This window comes from Plecotus auritus, assembly GCF_963455305.1.
Source record: "Plecotus auritus genome assembly, chromosome: 11".
In the NCBI taxonomy this organism is placed as follows: domain Eukaryota; kingdom Metazoa; phylum Chordata; class Mammalia; order Chiroptera; family Vespertilionidae; genus Plecotus; species Plecotus auritus.
Genome location: NC_137777.1, coordinates 32,293,354 through 32,312,857, shown reverse-complemented (window position 1 = coordinate 32,312,857; position 19,504 = coordinate 32,293,354). Strand labels below are relative to the sequence as shown.

Here is a 19,504-nt window from a genome sequence, read left to right as displayed (position 1 = left end):
GCAATTTGCTTTTCGGCAGCCACAGAGCTGTTTTCCAGGACTTTTCATCGTCTTCATCCTCCTCCTCACCCCACCTTTCTAGGCTCCTGCATCGCCTCCTTCACTCGCTCATTTTGGAAAAGCACATCCTCTAGTAGCTTCCTAAGAAAAGGATCATGAAAGGTAAAAATGCTTAAAGCTTTGCATTTTTCAAGATTTTATTCTAGATGCTAAAAGAAAGTAAAATTACAGAGAAAGGAAACCAGAAAGCCAATCTTGACTGAAGAATTGGTTAAGATGTGAAAGAGAAATATTTTCTTAGTCATCGTTTGCTCTGATGGAATTATTGTTTTCTTAGTACAGTTATTTATAAAATCGTACGTGCATTCATTTAAAGCTTTGCACTCTACAAAAGCATACACTAAAAATAACAACACATATGGGATAAGTAGAGTTGGGGCACACCACACTGATCAACTTTATAATACAAGCACCAACAAAAGCAATAAACATCTATTTAAAATACACACACAAATACATACACAAAACGGCTCAGTTTTCTCCACTAGCAGCCTCTGACATTGGGTTTGCACTTTCTCCTTTGAGACCTAGGGGCATTACATCCAAAAGACCAAATTTATCAAAATTAAAAACCTGAATCAGAAACTTTCATCATTTTTTTTAAATACAGAAGGAAATATTTTTGCAACACCCTCATCTGTCTTCACAGCGTCATCAGATAGCTTAATGTCATAAATGCATAGCACTTCTTGAAACCACGAACCTGGCCCTTGCTTTCTCTAATGGAAGTAAGCTCTGTAGGATCTCTTTCTTAAGGTGTTTACATATTGCTAAGGCTTGTTCTTTAATTGTGCAGAAGGTTTGCTCCTGATCTCTTGGAAATCACATGCTGGGGAAAATTGTGTATGAATCAGTACACAACTTCAGCATTATTACCCTGATATTATTTCCCATTTACCAGTTGTGTGTGAGCTCATTCACATTGCTGAAATGTGATAACAGAACAGACCTTCAGTTTTGTTATTTGAAAGACTTTAGGGAATACACCACCCCTATAATCCTACCACCGTTTGGGTTTGCTCTTTCCCCTCATTTCCTTAATCCTCTCTCCATGTTTCTTTCTTTTTCTGTACAAGCAAGGAAAAAATATGCTTGGTTTAGTTAAGATTATGCCCTGTTGCACACAGAAATCTAAAATAGAGTGGCTTAAATATAATAGATACTGATTTTTCTCGCATAAAAGAAATCCAGAAGTAAGACCACCTCACGATGTGAAATTGCTGCTCTGCTCCAGCCATCACATCCACATCCCAGACAGCAGGAAGGAGGAGGAGCAGATGGGTGAAAAGGCACAAGCCCTCCTCTCATGAAGCTTTTAGAAGCTTCAGAGAACACTTACATTCTATCTCATTGGTCAGATCTAGTTGCAGAAGGCTCTAAGAAACATTGTCCTGTAGACAAGCACATTTCCCAAAGTTCTGTTATTAAAAAAGAATGGATATTGTGAGGCCATCAGCATTATTTGCCACAGTATTATTTCAAAATATTTAATATTTATTGAGTATTTTAATAGGTTAGAAACTGAGTCAATGATAAGTAAAACTTGATTTCTACCATTAAAGATACAATGACAGGCCCAGCCGGTGTGGCTCAGTGGTTCAAACCAGGAGGTCACAGTTCGATTCCCAGTTGGGGCAGATGCTTGGGTTGCGGGCTCAATCTCTAGTGTGGGGTTTGCAGGAGGCAGCCAATCAATGATTCGCTCTCATCATTAACGTTTCTATCTCTCTCTCCCTCTTCTTACCACTCTGAAATCAATTAAAAATAATTTTTAAAAAAAGATACATGACAATATAATGTGCAAAGTCAAACTAAGAATTCATGGTAAGTCACAGAACATGGAGTCAAGCCCAGTTATGGAAGGGTGCCGTACCTGGAGTGCACCACCAAAAATTACATTTGTTTTTCCTTTTTACAGCAATATTGCCACTTGCTGCACAGTCACACCTGGGCAGAAAAAGCACAAGAATGTTCAGGACCCTATTGTAAGTTCTTCTCATTAACAAGATATAAGTACCCAAAGGAATCACTTAATCCAAACACCACACAGAAAGACAAGTACAAAATCCCAATTGTCCACCAGTGGATTCTAGTTTTAAAACATCATCGCTATACGTTATGGCACTATTAAAAACTGGTTCTAACTGACAACACCACAGACTGACAGAAATGTGGGAAAACAGAAACTCTCATTCATTGTTGATGAGAATGCAAAATGGTACAGTTGCTTTGGAAGAGCATTTGTCAATTTATTACAAAGCTAAATATAGTCCACCATATTATTCATTAGGCCTGCTCCTATGTATTTCCCTAAGTGAATTAAAAACTTGTGTTCACACAAAAACCGGTACACAAATGTTTATAGCAGTTTTATTCATAATTGCCTAAAATTGGAACCATCGAGATGGCTGTCAGTAAGTGAATGCATAAATGAGTTGTGGTACATCTGTATTAGTCAGGTTCTTCAGAAAAACACAACCACTTATGTATTATTGAGAACCGGAAGAGTTGATGGTGTGAGCTCCAGTCTGAGTCCAGAAAATACTGATGTCCCAGCTTGGAGACCCTCAGGCGGAAAAAGTGAATTCTAGCTCAGCCTTTTGTTTTATTCTGACATTTATGGATCAGATGAGGATTGCCCCCATTGGGGAAGGTTACCTGCTTTACTCAGTCTATTGATTCAAATTTTATCTCATCCATAAATAGCCTCACAGACACACCCAGAATTATGTTTAACTAAGGATCTGATACCTGGTGGTCCAGTCAACTTGACACACACAATGAAACTTCACAACATCCATACAATTGAATATCACTCAGCAATTAAGAGAAGTGAGCTAGTAAACCATGCAAAGACATGGAGAAACCTTAAGTGCATATTGTAAGTGAAGGAAGCCAATCTGAAAAGGCTACATTATATGATTTCAACTCTGATGTTCTAGAAAACGAAAGCCTATAGAGGCAGAAGGAGGATCAGTGTTTGCCAGGGATTTGTAGGGGAGGCAGTAATGACGAGGTGGAGCAGGAGCAGGGGGGATTTTTACAGCAATGAAACTACTCCATCTGATTCTGTAATGGTGGATATATGGCATTGTACATTCATCAAAACTCATAGAATGGTGCCATACAAAGGGTGAATCCCAAAGAAAGCTATGAACTTTAGTTAATAATGTTCACCTAAAAATAAAAGACCAAAGGAAGAGGCAACACGTATTTATTGGAGATTCAAAAAAAAAAGAAAATGAAAATGGGAAGCACTGATTCAGGCAGAAACTCAGTTTTGCAGTTAGGAGGTGAAGTCAGAGGTATATTTATGAGAAAGGGAAGGGGGATAATTATGTGAATAGAAGAAAGGAATGTCTATGAGTTTAGATTAAGTAACACAGTGATGCCAATTCTAAAGAATGTTTTACATTTTCAGTCCCATAGTCATATCTGCTTTTCTGTTAGCTTTGCAAATAGTTTGGAATACTATGCTGCTTTAGGCCCACTCCAAAGATTATTTTGTCCCGTTTTAACATTCCAAAGGTTTGAAGTGTAACACATGCAAAGTAGCTGTCTGGGATGGCAGTTCCTATTCCATTTTAAAGCGGCTTGGTTGGCCCAGCTGGTGTGGGCTCGGTGGTTGAGTGTCGCACCATGAACCAGGTTTTGAGGTGAGAGACTGAGTTCTGTTTCTTTAAGTTAGATTTATTCAGTGCTTTCAAGAATTCTAGGTCATGGTTCTGTGAACCCTGAGGAGAAATTTATCTGCTGAGATGGAATTCCCATGTGATCAACCAAGGGCTCAGATTTTATTAATAAAAAGATTCTAGCAGCATTTGCAGACAGAGGCACCTCACTGTGTACCAGGAAGAACCTCAGATTGAGGTCCCTGCACTGTAACCCACTTATTAAGCATTTGAGTGAATCACTGCCAGAACACCTCCGTTTCCTCCTTCTGCCAAAGGACTGAGACCTGCCCTGTCGAAACAGAGCTACAGAAATTGTATCCTTGTTTGCGTCAATCAGAACTGCATAATTTGGACTGCACAATTTGGAAATCTCATCTGCATAAAATTGGGAACTTTGATGGGAACTTTCTCTATAAAAAAAGGCCTCCCTTTTGTCTCAGTGGAAAATAATTTAGGTTGCTACCTAAATCTGTGTCTCCAAGGCTGCAGCTCATTTTGCTCAGATAAATGCCTTTTATTCTTTAAAAGTCTAAAATTAATTTTGGTTTACAGCTCCCTCAGTTAGAGTTGGTTGCTTCCTCCAATTTACTACAGAAGTGTCAGTGCACATGGTTGTCCACTAGACGGTGATATGAGCCTAGCTTCTTAAACCATGAGACCAAAACAGATTCTAGCACAAATGTATTGGTACATTAGGGACAAAAATGAAAAAAAAACTCCAAAACAACCAAAATTTAACTAATTTTTATATTACCTTTTGGTTTGTGCTATGGTTGGAACATATTTAATCTTTTCTAAAAATGCACATTAATAGAAAAAAATAAGCATTATTGCTAGATATTCTAGAACGATAAAAGAATCAATCCATCAAGAAATTATAACAATTATAAATATATAGGCACCTAACAAAAGAGTCCTAAAATACATGAAGCAAAACTTACAGAATTTATGGGAGAAATAGGCAATTCAACAACAATAATTAGGAGATTCAATATCTAACTTTCAATAAGATACAGAATAACTAGACAAAAGGCCAATAGGAAACTAGTAGACTTGAACAATATTATAAGCAAACTAGACTTAATAGACAAATATAGGACACTCCATACAAAGCAGCAGAATACAGTCTTAAGTATACGTGGAATATTCTCTAGGACAGATATATGTTAGACCATAAAACAAGCCTCAATACATTTAAAACAATGAAATCATACAAAGTATGTTCTCTAATCACGATGGAATGAGTTCAATAACAAAAAATATTTTGGAAATTTACAAATATGTGGAAATTAAATAGCACACTTTTTAAATTTATTTTTATTTTTTAATATTTTTATTGACTTCAGAGAGGAAGGGAGAGGGAGGGAGAGACAGAAACATCAATGATAAGAGAAAATCATTGATTGGCTGCCTCCTGCATGCTCCATGCTGGGGATCGAGCCTGCAACCTGGGACCCTTCAGTCCACAGGCCAATGCTCTATCCACTGAGCCAAACCAGCTAGGACAAATACACTTTTAAATAACCAATGGATCAAAGAAGAAAACACAGAGTAAAGTAGAAAACATTCTGAGATGAATGAAATAAAAAACATACCAAAAATTAATGCTTTAAAATCAATGCTTAGAAGGAAACATAACTACCGATATTAAAAAAAGAAAGATCTCAATAACCTAATCTTTCACCTTAAAAGCCTAGAAAAAAAATATAAGAGCAAGATAAACCCAAAGCAAATAAGAAATAGTAAAAACCAGAGGAGAAATAAATGAAATAGAGAATAGAAAAACAAATAGAGCCCAGCTGGCATGGCTCAGTGTTTGAGCGTCAACCTATGAACCAGAAGATCAGGGTTCCATTCCCGGTCAGGGCACCTGACTGGGTTGTGCGTCTGATCCCCGTGTCCGATCCCCATTGTGGGGTATGCAGGAGGCAGCCGATCAATGATTCTCTGTCATCATTGATGTTTCCATCTTTCTCTCTCTCTCCCTTCCTATCTGAAATCAATAAAAATATATTTAAAAAACAAAACAAAACAAAAAGATACAATCAACAAAACCAAAAGTTGGTTCCTTGAAAAGATCAACAAAATTGACAAGCCTTTAGAGAGACTGACCAAAAGAGAGAAGAGAGAGAAATACAGAGACAGAAAATTCAATTACTAAAATAAACAATAAAAGAGAGGGCATTACTACCACATTAAATAAATAAAAAGGGGAAAAGAAATAAGTGAATGCTAAGAGCAATTGTATGCAAACAAATCAGTTAACCCAGATGAAATGGACACATGTCAGAAAGACACAAAATATCAAAACTGACTCGAGAAGAAATAATATATCTGAATAGACCTATAACAACAAAAAAACATTGAAGTTAAAATTTTTAAAAAATTTTTACAAAGAAAAGCTCAGAACCAGATAGCTTCACTGGTTAATGCTAGTACCAAGAAATAGCAATACTTCACCATTTCTCCAAATATTAGAAAAGGAGGGATCACGTCCCAACTCACTACGGACCCACTGTTATCTGTTACCAAAATCTGATAAAGATATTACAAGTAAAATAAACTACAGACCATTATTTTTATGAATATAGATGCAAAAATTCTCAACAAATACTAGCAAATTGAATATAGCAATACACAAAAAAAGCACTGCACACCATTACTAAATATGGTTCAATATACAAAAATCAAGCAATGAAATATGCCATATTAATACAATAAGGACAAAAACCACATGATTACCTCGTAGATGCAGAAAAACTATTTAACAAAAGCCCAATACCCTTTTATGATAAACACACACACTCACACACACACACACACACACACACACACACACACAATACACACAACAACACCCAACAAACAAAAAAAAACCCCTAGAAATAAAAGGACACTGCCTTAACATGATACGGGTATCTATTAAAAGAACCACAGCTAACATCATACTTAATGGTGAAAGACTAAATCTCCCTCCCCCCGCCCCCTGCCCCCAAGATCAGGAACAAGACAAGGACATCTGTCTGCTCTTGCCACTTCTACTCAACATTGTATTGGAAGTTATATCCAGGGCAGTTGGGCAAGAAAAGGAAATAAAAAATATACATATTTGAAAGGAAAACTATTTCTATTTTCAGGAGATAGGATCTTGCATATGTTGAAATTTTTAAAGAATACACATGTACACAAAACCCTCTTAGAGCTAATAAAAAAGTTGAGCAAAGTTATAGAATGCAAAAGTCAACATCCAAAAATCAGTTTATTTCTATACACTAGCAATGAGAAATCTGTAAATGAAATTAAGAAAACAGTGATAGATATTAATAATTATGATAATAAATTACATAAAAATGATTTGTGTCCTCTGTTTAAGGAGGCAAAAAAAAAAAAAAGCATGAAATAAATCTATGGGTTCTATGGCCAAAAACTGGACACAAACTAAATATCCATCAGTAGGGAATCAATAAACTATAGTACATTTAGTCAAAGAAAGATTATACACACATTAAAAATGAAGGTTTATATCTATTATACAGATAGATATGTGTTGCACAGGAAATGTCCACAATATGTATTCACTGTTTTACATGACATAAAGGTATTTCATATACCCCATCTGTGTGAGTTTCTGTGTGACTCACCAGCTATCTACATGTTGTCAAATCCATTTCTTTGTCCTCTTACTTGATCTAACTCAGAGAAGCATATGATATAATCACTCATCTTTCTTCAAATGCGTTCTCCTCTTTCTTTCTGAGACACCGTATTTTCTTGTCTTCCTCCTGGTTCTTTCCTACCCATCTCATCTTCTGCTTTTGCCTGACCTCAGTAAATGGAATGCTCTGTGGCCTGGTGTTGGGCTCTATTCTTTTCTCAGGATTTACTGTCTCCCTAGGTGATCTTATAAGGTCTTCTGGCTTTAAATACCACCCAGATGCTGATGACTTGACATTTTTATTTCCAACCCTAGCTTTTCTCCCTAGCTTCAGACTCTTGAGCTCAACTGTCAATTTGACATTGATCCTTGGATATCTAATAGGTCTCTCCAATTTAAAAGGTCCAAAATAGTATTTTGATCTATTGCCTTCCAAAATCTGTCTCTCCCTACTCTAATGCATCCCTGTGCATGAACTAGGTCTTGACTACCTTTTGTCTTTATATCTTTTCCACATTTCTTCTCATTCAGTCTGCTTTAATCTACCTCACCCCCTTTCTTTTTCTGGTTCTTAGATATACCGAGTTCATTCTTGATCAGAACCTTTGCATTTGGTGCTCCCTCTTCCTGAAATTCTCTTCCTTCTGATTTTCATTTTCATACAGATCTGAATCATCACTTCCGTGGAGAGCCTCCTGATCACCATCTCTCAAGTTGCTCTATCTACCAATAGCTCTCCACACCTAGTTTTATTTTGTTCATAACACTTGCCGTATGTTTCATTATCTGTTTCTACTGAAATAGAGCCTCTTTTAGAGAATATGTCCATCTTATGAACACCTGCAACAAGAATACCTTTGAAGAGTTCTTGACACAGAATAGGTGCTCAGTCAATATATATATGTGTGCAAAGAAATAAAGTTTGAATAGATATATACCAAACAGTTAACGGTGGTTACTTTTGAGTGAGGGTTAGTAGGGAGGGTAAATTATGAATTGACTTTCACTTTCTACCCAGATATGTTTCAGATAGTTTTAAGTTATTTGATATAAAATTGTGTTACTTTAACAATTAAATAATTAATAAACACATTTTCAATTAGAAAAATATAGTTGATAACATTTTTTAAATAGCTATTTTTTTTCTATCACCATTTTACCCCCCATACCCTCTTATAGCTCTCCCCTCCTCCCCCAATGTTTGATAAAGTTTTGATGCTTACATAAATGGTTTAATTGAAACTGTTTATGTGGGATACTTTCTTCATGATGTTAGGTAAGTAACATGTTACTATATCTAGTAAAATAGCTATAATTTTGTAAAAGCACTGAAACATGAAGCCCCAGAAACATTTCACCCAGTTCTCTTTCTTTGAACTTGACCACTGTATCTCTTGTAAATCATTTAAATTGATTTCTTTTTCAAAAGGTAACAGATCAATTCATTGGCTTGGTAATAACTTATTCTCATTTGTCTTTCAATTATTATGTTTTATATCTCTATTTAATATATTCATCCTGAAAAGGTTTATTTGTTTTTTTATAAGCATACAAACCTTGTAATATTAGCTGTCATTCCCAGGTCTGAACGTTAAGTCAACATGTGTTTGAGAGACCTTCAACTTATCAAGTATTGCAGGTCTCTGATTGTTTTGGAATGACTTCTGATACCTGTGGACTTAGTTCAAGGCCAGTTTTGTGGGTTTTTTTCTAATAGGATGAACAAATGGTTAATTGTTTGCTTTGGTCACTCAAGTGCAAGATTTTACCATGTATAAAAGTCTAGCTGCAGCTTCTGCTCAGTTACACCCTTATTTTTCTATTCAGATTCTCCTCCTCGGAGGTTTTGCATTAGATTTGCAAAATGATGACCATATCTTTGATCTGGGGGATTGTGGTAGCAATGTGCTGTTGTTTGTGGCTTATTCTTGGAATGAGGAGAAGGTAAAAAAAGTTTTATTTTTAAATTGCATCTAAATTCATTCAGTTAATGTTCTTTTACTTTCATTGTTATACAATAAATTTGACTTTCTGTACTTACATACACTAACATTTTCTTCTCAAAAATTTTTACTTTAAATTTTTAGTGGTATCTTTTTAATTACATCTAACAAAATATAAAATAATAGTTTTCCTTTTAGTTTTGGCATACCAATGGCAATGCAAAAATGTACTAACTTGTTAAACATAAGTGACAGCAATGTATGAGATTTCTGTATTTTATGTGTGTATATAAAGAGGAAATCTGGATTAGTAAAGATACAATGGTAAGTGGATCTGCCATGAAAAGGATTTCTATCACGTGCTTCAAATAGATGCTCTGACTAAATAAATATTCTCTTTTCAGCTAGTTCTTGTGCATTCTATAGACTCAGCCTAAGTTTAGACAAGAGCACAGAGCCTGCATTTATCACTCTATTATTTTTTTCTTAGTAAAGATATTTGACGATGATGAATTAAGAAACTGCTAAATGTATGTGACATCACTTTTATTTTTATGTGTCATTTATTTATAATGGGTTCAAGAATGCAAGAAATACAAATAGAATCTGATGCATAGCCATATTTAAACTTCTGATGGGCTCAAAGAGTATTTTCGGGGATATAGGAGAGAGTATGTAAATATTCTCTATGTCAATCTCCAAAAGATAGAATTGCCCACAGCGTATCTTCAGCTATGTAGATTGTTATGTGTTGTATACTTTTTACTAGTATTTGTTCCTTAAAATGCTTTAATTCAGGCCTGATAGTTTCTACGTTTTTTTGTTTGTTTGTTTTTTAAATATATTTTTATTGATTTTGGAGAGGAAGGGAGAGGTAGAGAGATAGAAACATCAATGATGAGAGAGAATCATTGATTGGCTGCCTCCTGCACGCCCCCCACTGGGGATCGAGCCCACAACCCAAGCATATGCCCTTGACTGGAATCAAACCCAGGGCTCTTCAGTCGGCTTGTCGATGCTCTATCCACTGAGCAAAACCAGCTAGGGCCATTTTTTAAATTTTATTTTCAATTACAGTTGATATATTAGTTTCAGGAATGTTTATATTCTTAATAAAAACATTTAAAGTAGCATGAAAGACTATTGAATTACAATTGATTCTGTTAATACTTCTTACTTAATTTTATTTTATAATAAGCTATTTCTCAAATGAGAATCTTCTTATCTTTAATGATCATCATAGTATAATACTTTTAAATGATGAAGATTGTGAAAACTCTAATTCTGCAATCCTTTCTGTTATTCAGTATTCTATATCTTTAAGGAAAATAATCCAATACTTGGGCAAATGACACTTAGAAAAAATATAAATGCTAGAATGTAGGTTGATATCTGCACTGAGAACAATCATCTTGTTGGCCTTGTTTAGCCTTTTATCCTCATTACTGGGAAAGTGACTAGCGTGGAGTGAGTATTCAGTAAGTGTGGTGGAATGTAAGCATGGATGGGTGTATGGGTGGATTTGGTAACCATTTTCACCAACATGTCATCTTACTAGGTTAATATAAACCCATTACTTTAGTAAAAGAGCGGGGCTCCATCAACACAAAACATATCTATAAACCGTAGTTTTGAAGTTTGAAGTCAGTAGTATAAATTTTAAAAACCTGGTATAAATATAAAACTGTGTACTTTTCCCTAACCATCATATTGTTGTGCCTTACAGGAAAATGGGTGAACCTCCGCTGGAGAATGGGCTGATTCCTTACCTGGGATGTGCTCTGCAATTTGGTGCCAACCCTCTTGAGTTCCTCAGAGCAAACCAAAGGAAACATGGTCCTGTTTTCACCTGCAAACTGATGGGAAACTATGTCCACTTCATCACAAACCCCCTGTCATACCAGAAAGTGCTGTGCCATGGAAAATACTTTGATTGGAAAAAATTTCATTTCACTACTTCTGCAAAGGTAACCGCTTTTGCGTTTATACAGCATTCTGTTTATTTTCTACTCTTTAATATGTCACTCTACTTCGTCATTTTGAGGAACAAGGAAAGTCTTAGCCATATAATCAAATTAGATAGGCCCTGTGGTGCTAATCATTTAAAAAGTTGAAATAGGTATAGATTTGTAATTTCTTAACCAGCTAATGAGAGTGAAATAAACATTAAATATTTTACTGAGCCAGATGACACTGTATAAGTAAGATACTGCAAACTCACTCATGTCAACCATGTCTATACAATAACTGGAGTGCATGTGGTGAGAACTGAACATGGAACAATAGTTTTGACACACGCATGCCATACCTTTGTTTAATCTCATTAAGGAATTGACCAGATATTTCGGCATCACTTAGATGTAATCTAAGAGGCTCTTTTATAGAGAAAACAATTTACGAACATTAACTGAGTCTCTGCAAAGCAATACTAGACATGGTGTCTGCCTCTAAGTAAACTGAAGTCTGGTTAAAATTCATCCACAAAAAATATAAAAGAGAACTAACGATTAAAACCCATTATTGATTAGTACCAAATTAACATGCAAATAAATGCCCAGGATAATAAAAACAAGAAATAGACAGAGTGGTGGAGGGAAGTTTCACTGCGGAGCTGGGGTTTAAACTTGGCCATAAAGAAAGGATATGATTTGGCCATTTATTAGTAAAATGCTATGAAACTTAGTATGTAGAGAGGCCAATTTCCACCCCCCCTTTTAAAAAATGAAACTTTCCCAATTATGAAAGTACTAATTTGCTTTTCAGCTATTTACTAGCACTGGGTCAGGTTTAATTTCTTTTTCCCCCACATATTTTGTTTATTGCCAGGCATTTGGGCACAAAAGCATTGACCCGAGTGACGGAAATACCACTGAAAACATAAACAAAGCTTTCATCAAAACTCTGCAGGGCGATGCCTTGAATTCCCTCACAGAAGCCATGATGGAAAACCTGCAGCTTATCATGAGGCCTCCAGCTGCACCTGAGTCAAAGATGCCTACCTGGGTGACGGAAGGGATGTATGCCTTCTGCTACCGAGTGATGTTCGAAGCTGGGTACTTAACTCTCTTTGGCAGAGATCTTATGGGACAAGATGCACAAAAAGCACTTATTCTAAAAAAACTTGACAACTTCAAGGAATTTGACAAAATCTTTCCGGCCCTGGTAGCAGGCCTCCCCATTCATGTGTTCAAGACCGCACACCACGCCCGGGAAAAACTGGCTGAGGGCTTAAGGCATGAGAACCTGGGAAATAGAGACCACATGTCAGAACTGGTCAGGTTTCTGAATGACATGCTCTCCACCTTAGATGACATGGAAAAGGCCAAGACGCAACTCGCTGTCCTGTGGGCATCACAAGCAAACACCATTCCGGCCACTTTCTGGAGCTTATTCCAAATGATGAGGTAACTAGCAACCTCTCCACTTCTTTATTTCCTTCCTTAGGAGGCAGAAATCCAACCGTTAAAAAACATAAGCAGCTGTGACTGGTAAACATGCCTTATAGAAGCAGGGAGCCTCCCAGGGAGAGGAATGGGCTGGTGCAGGCTCCCCTCAGGCCCCCTTGCTCTTAACCCCAGGCTGTTCGTTCTTCATAATCATAAAAGTATATTTAAGTGATTACTGACTTCCGGACAAAAGGGCAGTTTTTTCACTCAGTCATTTCTGTCTTACTATTTATTTGACCAACTAAAATAGCTGTGGGTCAATTATTCTTGATGGGATTTAGCTAGATTTTGCCTTTTAAAACTGTATGTAGCAAAAAAGAAGCACAAACAACTGTATGCAACATTTTATTTTACACAAGCACAATTTCCTTCCCAAGTCTTTGTTTCAGATATTTGGCATGCAAATGGTTTATTGAATTATTACAGTTAAATTGGATGTTTAGTATCACATAGATACAAAATTACTATTCTTTAGGATCGGAAATGCCAAATTCCATTGATGGCTGATATTTTTATGTGTGCAATATAAAATATATTCTCAAAATAATTTCAGATTTAAAAACCCATTACCAATTTGTCTCAAATGCTAAATGTCTTCCAGAATTTTTACGTGAGAGGGTTCTGTCCAGGACACAGTCACATATTTACAGTAAGCTTACAACATCAATTTAATGTCATGTAGGTAATGGCAGCCACTGTATGGTGATCTCACAAATACTTATCAATCAAGCATTTCTGAGAGTCATTTGCTGCAATCATGTCATGTAAATTCCTTACCGGGGCTCTGAGGAGCCAGTCAATTTCCATGCATGAAAATGGAGCAGCATTAATTTCACAAGTCAAAGTGCCAGAACAGTTATAAATGGAAAAGCTGTTCTGCCTGAAAATGTGGTACAGATTTTAGGAGTAAATTTAAATTTGCATTTATAATGTAGCCAGTACTTTGCAATTGCTATGCTGGATGCAATCTGTCTACTCAGTTGCTATGTAAGTGACTAATTTGATCATTTAATCTTTACTAAAGTCATTTATTCATAAAAATCTGGCCAAAGTTTTACTTCTACATAGCAAGGTCCTTTTAAGGAAATATCCATTTCCCACCTTCTCTGGTAGTTTGCTCACCCACTTAAAAGACAGGGGGAAAGCCTAACTTTGCAGAGTTTTTGGTCTAGAAAAAACTTATTTTATGTACATTTCTTTTCTGTTAACGTTTAATAGGAGCCCTGAAGCAATGAAAGCAGCTACTGAAGAAGTGAATAAAACACTAGAGAGTGCTGGTCAAAAAATCAGCTTAGAAGACCAACCAATTTGTTTGAATCAGATGCAACTGAATGACATGCCGGTACTAGGTACGCTTCACTTACTATGTTACATTTCGCTTACTGCCTCCTACTAACAGTAATTGTCAGTATACTACGCACTTGCCAGTTCTAGGCATTATGCTAAGTAGTTCCCATGTGTTGTCTCTTTTGATCCTAGCGTTAGGGACTGTTGTTACTACTTCCATATAACGAGTAAGGAGACCGACAGTCTACGTTGCTGTCTAGGATGGAATGGTGGAACCAATTACAACACTAATGTGGGTGGGACTCTTGACCCCACACTCGCAACCATTTCTCTGCACTTCTATACTCTCTCTTTTGTAATTACTTTTACACGAATTTTACAGTTAATTGGGAGCATATTATTCATTTCATGAAATCAAGAGGAAAAAAACACCATCAAGAAACTACAAATAGATGCATGGGATGGGACTGAAGTTTATTTTTCTTATTTTTGCTTCCATATTTTATAGAAACACAAAAAATATGCTTTTATAGTAAGGAAGACTTTGCTTTTTGTTCTTTTTGTCTATAGGAAAGAAACCAAGCCATCTTTTAGGGGCCGTGCGTGTTAGTGGAAGGGATTGGTGGGGGGTAGGGGGGTGGGGGGCAAGAAGCACAGGTTCCACAGTGGGCTCCACCAGGGGACCTCAGACATGTCACTTCCCCTCTGGGGCCCTCGCTTTCCTCATTTGTAAAATAAATGGCTAATATGCTATTATTTTACACACAACCCTGTGAGGAGCACCCAAAACATGACAATTAAAGGGACAGAGGCTGGAAGGTCAGGTTGGACCTTCTCAGTCGGTTGGTATGTTTCAGCTGCTGACAGGGTGGTCCTGTTTGCCCCTTACGTCTTTACCAGGCAGCAGGGCATTGTCACATATCATCAAATAGTGTGAAGATAGAAACGGGTTCTTGTAAACATTGAATTGAAGCTGCATTAAACATATGGAAAAATACTTCTATATTAAAGTATTATCAGTAGATTAAATCCCCAAAGCAATGAACTTTGAATAATTCACATAAAAGTGATTTATGGATTTTCCCAATTGTATATTAGATGTCTAGTGACATGTATAAATAAGAATATTTTTCTATGAAATTATGAAAGTCTAGTTTCTACTCATCAAAATATCTTCTCAAAAGATTATTAACTCAGATATATCAGATTAAAAGATACACGCAGACAAAACTGAGTCATTGATCACAACATAGTGGTAACAGAAAAAAGTGGGAAATTTGTGTCTGGCCAGTTTCCCACAGTCTGTTTAGCTGTGTGTTACGGACTGCTAGAAGCATTTCAGACTCTGTATTACGTGGCCTTTAAATACTTAATTTGTTCTTCCTTCTTCCCTCCCTCCCTCCTCCTTCCCCCCACTTTTCCTCGCCTCCTTTCTTCCTTTAAAACTATTTAGATAGTATCATCAAGGAGTCTCTGAGGCTTTCCAGTGCCTCCCTGAACATCCGGACTGCTAAAGAGGATTTCACTTTGCACCTCCAGGACGGTTCCTATAATATACGCAAAGATGACATCATAGCTCTGTATCCTCAGTTAATGCATTTAGATCCAGAAATCTACCCAGACCCTTTGGTAAGTGCCTGCTCATCAAAGTACAATAGCCAGGTGATAGCTCCCAGATGGAAATAAAGAGGAAATTACCATTACAGAATTGATTTAATTATGGAAGCCCTAGGTCTCCTTTATTATGTCAAATATTCATATATGTTGGAAAACCTAGACAATGGCCTAAATTCTTCATTTTTCCTGATATTTGTCATCACATAATCTCTGCTAGATTACATATGCAGTCATGATAATAAAGCTGCTGCCACTAGGCCAGTGTGGCTCAGTGGTTGAGCATTGACCTATGAACCAGGAAGTCATGGTTCAATTCCAGGTCAGGGCACATGATCCCCAGTATAGGGAGTGCAGGAGGCAGCCAATCAATGATTCTCTCATCATTGATGTTTCTGTCTCTCTCCTTCTTTCCTCTCTGAAATCAATTAAAATATATATGAATATATGCTTTTCCTTGAAAAATGCCTGCTCCCAAATTCAGGAAATTAGAGGCTTAGAAACTAATAATAAATATACCGACTCTTCTAGTTTTTTATCTGAACTCTCCTTTCTAATTCTGCCTCACTGAGCAACTAGTTACCCAGGCAGGGCAGGAGGCATTATAAAGCTTTCTTATTCCCATCAGTTATTGTTAAGCTCCAGTTCTTTATGGCTTTCTGATTCATGGTGGGGTTTTTCCTAAATTACTAATAAATTGGATTTAAAAAAGAAAATTATCCTTTGGAGTTTCCAGGTCAAGAAAGAGATACATTGCCCTAACCAGTTTGGCTCAGTGGATAGAGCGTCGGCCTGTGGACTGAAGGGTCCCAGGTTCAATTCCGGTCAAGGGCATGTACCTTGGTTGCGGGCACAGCCACAGTAAGGGGTGTGTAGGAGACAGCTGATCGATGTTTCTCTCTCATCGATGTTTCTAACTCTCTGTCCCTCTCCCTTCCTCTCCGTAAAAAAAAAAAAAAAAAAAACCACAAAAAAAATCAATAAAATATATTTAAAAAAAAGAATTATAGAAAAAGATACACTTATTTAAAACTAGCTTATAGGTTTATTTGTATTTTCATTACAGACATTTAAATATGATCGCTATCTTGATGAAAATGGGAAGACAAAGACCACCTTCTACAGCAATGGACTCAAATTAAAATATTACTACATGCCTTTTGGGTCAGGAGCGACGATATGTCCTGGAAGATTATTTGCTGTCCAGGAAATCAAGCAATTTTTGATTCTGATGCTTTCCTATTTTGAACTAGAGTTTGTGGAGAGTAATGTTAAATGTCCCCCTTTGGACCAATCCCGTGCAGGCTTGGGCGTTTTACCACCATTAAATGATGTTGAGTTTAAATATAAATTCAAACATTTGTGAATACACGGCTGGGAGCAAGAGGAAATCAGCTGATGTGACAGCATGTGGAATGCCACCACTTCCCTGTCTCCTTGGACACATGCATGTAGTGGTGTCGTTCTGGTCACCGACGCTTGCTTGTGAACCCTAACATTTTGGTGACAGTTTCCAGAAGCTATCTCAGACTGTGTTAATGAAAGAATCTAGTTTCCAGAAGCACAATGATGTGTTTTCATTTGAATAAGTTAATGAAAGCTCATGTAGCCAGGGACTAAACTTCATTATTTTCAGAGGAAAAAGTCTTTTGTTTTCCCAAATGAAGATTTTCCAATTGTCAGATATTTTTTCCTAAGGAAAGTGCTTTTATAAAAACCACCCAACAATTGTGAAAAAGTTATAAATTCACGTTTTAGTGAAACTGCATGATTTTTTGACTAGATGTGCAACTTTTCAGGTGTAGATATATATTATAAAGGATATTTTAAAGGATTATGTTTTTTAATGAAAAGAATATGGTTTTAAGTTTTCCTTAGATCCAGTATTCAAGAATTTAAAAATAATGATCTGTTGTCCTGATAACATCATAATGGCTTTAATATTTTTTCCTTTTTGTTTTACTTACTCTTTCTAGAAAATCTAATGTCTATGTCAAGTTTCAATTATCTTATTTATACTTTCATTTGATTCCACCTTAATGAGAAGATTTTATTTTCCAGAGAAGGACGTTTTTCTGGTATTACTAAGCATGCATCAGTGAAAACAATGAAGCTCTCATGTGATATGTTTTTAAAATTAAAACTGGATGAAAATAGCCATTTAAGAGCTTTGGATATGAAACATCAGAAGAGTGTGTGACTTCACATTGTATTCTATTTAAATAAATTACTTTTTATCTTTAAATGACTTTTAATTGAAAGAAAAATAATTTAAGTCCATATGATGGTGTTTAACCACTGTGTACAACAATGCTTTGGTAAAATATTTTAAGTATGGGAATTATCAGCTGTAATATTTTTATTGATATTCCTGTATGTATTTATATATCAATTATATTTACCTTTCTCTTGTACTACACATATTAAGAAGATATTGTAATGTTTGATAATTTTGAAATGATTCACCACTCAGAAATAAAAGTGTGAATGTGCATGCTTAAACATTTTTTTGGAGTAGCCAAAGTTTATTCTAGTCAGAATTACAGCAATAAGGGACAGCAGGGAGGGAGGGGACTTTATTAAAAGTATGTATAAGAACTAAAAAAGGCCCAGTAGGACCCTGGCCAGCTGGGTTAGTTGGTTGGAGTGTCATTCCATACACCAAAAGGTGGATTCCCCATCAGGGCACATACCTAGGTTGTGTGTTTGATCCCTGGTTGGGGGCGCATATGGGAGGCAACTGATTGATATTTCTCTCACCCCTTTGCTCTCTAAAATCAATTAAAAAAAACACACAAATATCCTTGGGTGATGATTTTAAAATAAAATAAAAAAAAACACCAAAAAGAAACAAAACAAGCATTGCAGTAGGGCCTTTCAGTGTCTTCTCAATTGGCAAAATGCGTAACGTTAGTCACACTGACTTTGTGCCTGCAAGCAAGGTCAAATCTTGGAGTGCCCACTCTCAGTGGCAAAAAGGAAATGATGCATTTGAGGAAGTTTCTCTCCTATAATGATTTGCAGAAAATCCTCATTCTACCTGGCCTGCCTCCTTATTTCTTCCCCCTATGGAGACAAGATCTGGCCTGTGGGCCATGCAGACAAAGCCCAGTCTGTCTTCACCAATGCAAAGGGTGAAGATGGCTCTGGAGTCTCTAGTCCTTGGAGCTAGCACATTATGGTTCTTCTTGCTCATGTCTTTCTGTCTCTGTTTAATGTCCCACCACCCCCACACCCACATGACTGCCTCAGGTCCCTGGCTTTCAGTATATTTCTCTGAGTCGTGACACTCAGCCCTGTGTTGACTGTCTTTTCTTGGGGAGGGTACTTGAGTGAGGGCACAGGACTCCAAGCCTCAGAAGGGGGTCACTATGCCTTGGGGTGGAGGACCGTTGGGTGAAGTCATGTGATGGTGCGTGGAGCTGGATGGGTCCTGGTCACTCAGTCCTGTACCCAAAACTCAGTCTGGGTTTGAGCAGCCTTCCCCACCCCCACCCACCCCCTCACCGCAGCACAGGAGGATTGGGGTGCTACAGGCTGGGGTGGAGGAGGAGCTGAAGGTGTGAAAGGCCTGCAATAGCTGATTGCCACTGAGGAAAGGACTGGCCCCGCTCTTAAATGGTTAAATATTCAGAATGTTTAAAACATTCACCTCTGATAAACTGCAACAATTTGGTTCATTAGTCATCTCTTAGAAAAAGCAAAATAATCACTCACTCAAAGATCCCTATCGTACCTCATAAAATTCATTAAAGGTTTGTAACCTTGATATTTCATATTACAATGGAATTATCGCTTACACAGGTTTTCATATCAAGAAAATTA

At 36.8% G+C, this 19,504-nt stretch overlaps 1 protein-coding gene across 1 annotated transcript; it reads left to right on the top strand.

The window, feature by feature from the left end:
* Positions 1 to 9,141: 9,141 nt before the first annotated feature.
* On the top strand, positions 9,142 to 18,186 carry CYP7A1 (cytochrome P450 family 7 subfamily A member 1). Its single transcript, XM_080646553.1, has 6 exons — positions 9,142 to 9,333; positions 11,059 to 11,299; positions 12,159 to 12,736; positions 13,997 to 14,127; positions 15,519 to 15,694; positions 16,746 to 18,186. Exons 1-6 carry the CDS (start codon positions 9,254 to 9,256, stop codon positions 17,043 to 17,045), a joined length of 1,506 nt encoding a protein of 501 aa, XP_080502679.1. The 5' UTR covers positions 9,142 to 9,253; the 3' UTR covers positions 17,046 to 18,186.
* The last annotated feature ends 1,318 nt before the right edge of the window (positions 18,187 to 19,504 follow it).